Genomic DNA, 5,099 nt, shown 5'->3' on the forward strand with positions numbered 1-5,099 from the left:
CCTGGTTTCTGTATTTCTTTTTGTCCTTTAATAAAAGCTTTCCACTCTGAACATTTTAATATATACTTAACTATATACAAAATATGTCACCCGGGAAAGTTTTTAAATGCCTTAGAGCAACAAGTAATGCAGAGATTACACTTGATTAAACAGTCACTGAGGATCACATCTCTGGTAATTGTTATTTAAATTGATTTGTTTCTGTACCAACCATCTACTGTTGAAATGCACACACACAGACTTATATATGCATCGAGGAAAGGGAATGGCATGAAAATGCTCCTTTTCAAACCCAGGGGAGATTGGGAGATTAACTACAGACTGATATGAAGAAAGGGAGAACAACAACAGCAACCTCTAAAAAAAACTCATTCAAAGACAATTTCAATGAACTGGGTTCATGAAAAGTTTGGATGTTCCAATTTTAGAATTTCAGGTGAACACAAGTTGCAATGATAGCAATGATAGATTTTGTTTTCTGTAGGTGACGATGTGAGGAATTATAAAAGATTTGCACACATGAAACCAAAAGATCAGGGGTGTGTTCCAGAAAGCAGGGTTGGTTAATCATCTGCTAAAACTTGAACTGTCTGCTGATTAACCCAGAACCTGTGTAATGGTTTTAAAACCGAAAGCTTCAGGACAGGAAATAAGAGTAAACCCGCACATTGTTACTGTGAAACGACTTCCAATTAACATAGTCTCCAAATAGTCCCCAAATGAAGAACCTGCCAGGTTCAAATGTTTTACAAACCTATAATGCTTAGAGTGGAGTGGAAACAAACTATTGTTTCCAATGTGTCAGACAGCTACAACTTACTGAATATGTCATAAATGCTAAGTTCATAAACCAAATATTATGTTGATGTTTAGCATATACATCTAAGACGCAGAATTATAAAGCAGACAGTGGAATTTATCAGAGCGGCCCAGAGTAAACCAGGGGGCCTTCTGTAATGACGACCAGTGGCACAAAAATATCCTGTAATGCAAGGATGCCAATGCGTTTTTGGAAGCCTGGTAAGAATAGACACACAATGGGCCTCGCTCCGATCTTCTGTTGTCTGAGGACACAGTTGGCTGCACGGTAAAGAAAGAAGACTGCCTGCCTGATTCTTGGAATGTTGCCCTGGAAGCCACAGTTTCTTCTCTGAAAATTGCAGAGTTGGAAAAAATCTGAAGAGAAGACATTGGATAGGGAGTGAGCTGCTGATTTAGTATTTTATCCCTGTGGCTTGGAACTTGCGGATTGGATCATTTATCAGGGCTTTGAGGACTGCAAATATGGTGGGACTAAGTGTCTCCGGGATCGTCTTCATTGTCATCAACCACAGCATCACTTTGATGGGTGAGATTAGATGCAATAAATGCAACAATATTGAATAATTGGACGCTTTTTTTGTGGTTATAACTAAAAATGGGCAGATCTCAGACTGTTAGCATGAAACATCCAAAGCAAGCTTCTTTACATCAGGCCCTGAGTCATAGATTTGGACTGTAGCTTTTTCTGCTTAGCGCACACAAATCGGCACATTTCAAACTCTAATGTTCTTTCCTTTCAGGAAAGATGTGGATAATCGTGATGATCTTTCTCCGCATCCTTGTGCTTCTTTTTGCCGGATACCCCCTCTATCAGGACGAACAGGAGCGATTTGTGTGCAACACCATTCAGCCGGGTTGTGCCAATGTTTGCTACGATCTATTTTCTCACGTCTCGCTTTTTCGCTTCTGGGTGGTGCAGCTTATCGCTTTGTGCCTTCCGTACATCATCTTTGTCATCTATGTTGTCCATAAGGTGTCAAATAGTCTGACGGTGGATCTAAAGCCATTTTCTAAGAACCACCAGAAGCTGTTCAGCCAGACACCCACCGACATGATATCTCCAGCAGTTGAGCAAGGAGGATGGACGTGGCGCTTCACAGGGACATACATCCTACAGCTCATCTTCAGAATTTTGCTGGAAGCGGCGTTTGGAACAGCTCATTATTATCTGTTTGGCTTCTCCATCCCTAGGAGGTTCCTGTGTCAGCAGTCACCCTGCACCACCCAGGTGGACTGCTACATCTCCAGGCCCACCGAGAAGACTGTGATGCTCAACTTCATGCTCGCTGTGGCTGCTCTGTCCCTTGTGTTAAATTTGTTGGATTTCATCTGCATTGTGAAGTGCTCACTAAGGCAAAAACGCAAGAGGAAGGTGATGGTGGAAAACATATACGAGGAGGAGCAGTGCTCTCTTACAGCCGACAAATCTGCCTCCCTGGCTCAGCAGGATTTAGAGCGTTTGTCTGTGACTTTTAGAAAGAGACAAGGCAGTGGTGGTTCTTGCAGTGGCCGGGAAGCACTCTGTTTGGAGATCTCCTCTCTTCCTCACTCTTCAGGACCTTCAGTCCACAACAGCAATGGGAACAATGGCTACTATGTTGCCCAGGTTGGAGCTCAGGAGAGGAATGGCAGTGAAGTGGCTGCTTCAGAGCAGTTGGGCACGCCGAGATCCTTTTGTGTGAACAAACGCAGTCTTCTCAAGCCGCCACCTCCACCCAGACGGGGCACTGAGCCAGGTCCTATCAGGGGCATTACTACAGTAACAACAATCAGAAGGAACAGTCACTGTGAGGCCACAGACCTCCAGACCTTTGATGATGAACAGGACAAAAAATCACACTGGGTTTAATCAAACAAACCTAATCATATGTTCTCCCTTATTTTTAAGCTGCCATCACGTCATTGTATCTGAAAACTTTTCAGCATCTGTTCTGCAGAACCTAAGGAGGTTAAGTGAGTTTGAGCTCTTATAACACATCAGGTCAGAGCTGACAGGACTGTAGCTTTGAACATTCTTCCACAGACTCCAGTTCTGTGAACACCTGTTTCATTCCTTGGTGGCTTTACCCGTCTCCCCTGACACTCTGTTTCTAAACAAAGGCAGGCCTTGACCTGTCCATGTCCACAAACCCCTACCCGACTACCAGCATCTGATGCAACCAGATACATTTTCCATTGTTTGTAGGTAACAGGGTCGAAGTGGACATATGAAGTTTCTAAGTCCTGTTCTTAGATGTTTGGGTGATCTGGTGGAGGTTTGGGGCAAAATCTGACAACAGATCTTGCCAAGGTTCTGTTTTTGGGAACAGGATTCCTCCATCAAAGATAAAGGATAATGTGTAGTCCCCCTTAGGCCGACATAAGCTCTTAACTTAATTGCATTCTGCTTTAGGGGTTCTGTATTTATGGGGGTAGCTCGTCACTCTATTTCAGGGCCTCGTGGGGCTTGGAAGATTCGAGCTGTTACAGAGGAGCGGTCTCGTTTGCTGCACTTCAGGACTTCTGCACTCTGCTTGTGTGGCTTTGGTTTTACCTTCAGATTAATCACAGACAACGCAGTAATGGTCCTTCCACTAAAATGTTTCCAGCAGCTCTTTTACACCTTGATGTGGTTTCTTAAAATCCGATGAATGTCTTCAACACTAGATAGTGAGAGTCTCAGTAAATCAACGGCATTACTGTTTTATCTGGAGCTGTGTGGCTGAGGGGCCAGTGTCTGTGTAAATGGATAGCTTTTGATCTTCCTCCCCTTACGGCCTCTTTGATGGTAATAACAAAAGCTCCCAACCTCATATCTCACCTGGAGAGCTCCATTTAATGTGACTATAGACTATAGATCAGCAGGTCCATTACTGCCGCACCTTTCTCACATGCCATGAAACACCCAGTGGTTAAAAATGATATAGAATGTGACTGGAGGGGAGATGACAACTCTCAATAAAACTGCTCTCAGTTGTAGTTAGTTGGTTATTGTCATTTTATATGTTTCTATTTGATTGTAAAAGTTACAGGTTTTTTTATAAACCTGTAACTTTTAAAGTTTACTTCTCAAGTTCTCAACTGGTCCTGTTTACATTCAACAGGACCAGTTGAGACTAATTGTTCCTGACCTGTAAAATAGACAGGACTATTGGGACACTGGCAGCAGCAGGAGGCTGCGATCAAACGTGCAATCAAGACAGTTTCTAACTAACCAGCAACATTAAACTGCTACAATAGTAGAAAACACAAGACATGAGATATATATTGATCACTGAACACTGAACAACAAAACATTTCAAAGTGAGTAACTGAAAATTGATATGATGAGTCTGCTTCTAGTTGAAATCGTAATTTTAAACCATTTGATTGTATAAACACCAAGCTTTTAATCAAACAACAACAGAATAGTCAACACTTATATAGAGTTACTATAAAACATATTTTCTTTTGAGCTAAATTGAAGAACTGTTGTTATTATTTTAGCAATTGAATTCTGTGTAAAGAAACACGTGCGCAATGGCTCCCCCATGTGAATGAAACTCTGCATGACACTTCCACCGCAGTTAAGTTTAATGGAACATAAAATGAAAAACAAGCACAGCATCGTTAAGTTGATAAAACGTATTTACCAAACACATCCATTAAACTCAGTGGAGGTAGTAAAACTAACTGGTTTAATACCTGTGTGAATGGATTCATCTTCGGGATGTTTTTCATCATTCTTTTCCACAGACGTGTTCCACAGCTTCCTGAAACACTTCTATGTTTAGCTATGACCATTGTTTGGCTCTTTTGTGAACACTAGTTCACATCAGCAGCTTCTTGTGAAGGGTCTTCTGTACATCAGAGCAACCAAACCCTCTTGTTTTATTGAGCAGACTTTATTGATTTCTTCTCTGGTACAATGTGCTAAGTACGAGCCGGGATTTAGTTTATTACTTACTAAATATAGTATGTTCAAATGAACATTTTCATATTTTTTAAATTATTTATCTACATTATAGGTCAATATGAATTAATTATTAGCTTTTAAATACGATTTTTATAACATGCCATGTTATATTATACAATAAGTCACATCAAATAACATTGTTTAGATCATCACACCGGGGGAAAAAAAAATATGGGGTAAATGTGTTGTTGGTCAAGACCCTCTTGCAATTTTACATTACTATAGAAAGCAACGTCTTTCATTGCCATTACCATGATTTTAACTGCTGTGTGTGCTGCAGCTTCAGGCTGTGGGCTTGTGTTATGTGGAATGATTGTGGGAGAACACTTGGCGCACCAGATGA

The 5,099-nt window shown here is 41.2% G+C and overlaps 1 protein-coding gene across 1 annotated transcript; it reads left to right on the forward strand.

Moving 5' to 3' along the window:
* The first annotated feature begins 1,446 nt into the window (after positions 1–1,446).
* On the forward strand, positions 1,447–3,698 carry gjd4 (gap junction protein delta 4). Its single transcript, XM_029149541.3, has one exon. The coding sequence runs from the start codon at positions 1,568–1,570 to the stop codon at positions 2,669–2,671; it is 1,104 nt and encodes a 367-aa protein (XP_029005374.2). The 5' UTR covers positions 1,447–1,567; the 3' UTR covers positions 2,672–3,698.
* The last annotated feature ends 1,401 nt before the right edge of the window (positions 3,699–5,099 follow it).

This window comes from Betta splendens, chromosome 4, assembly GCF_900634795.4.
Source record: "Betta splendens chromosome 4, fBetSpl5.4, whole genome shotgun sequence".
Lineage (NCBI taxonomy): Eukaryota > Metazoa > Chordata > Actinopteri > Anabantiformes > Osphronemidae > Betta > Betta splendens.

Bases quoted from the DNA above. Each gene is read 5' to 3' on its own strand.
- gjd4 (XM_029149541.3), top strand. From the start codon at position 1,568: ATGTGGATAATCGTGATGATCTTTCTCCGCATCCTTGTGCTTCTTTTT.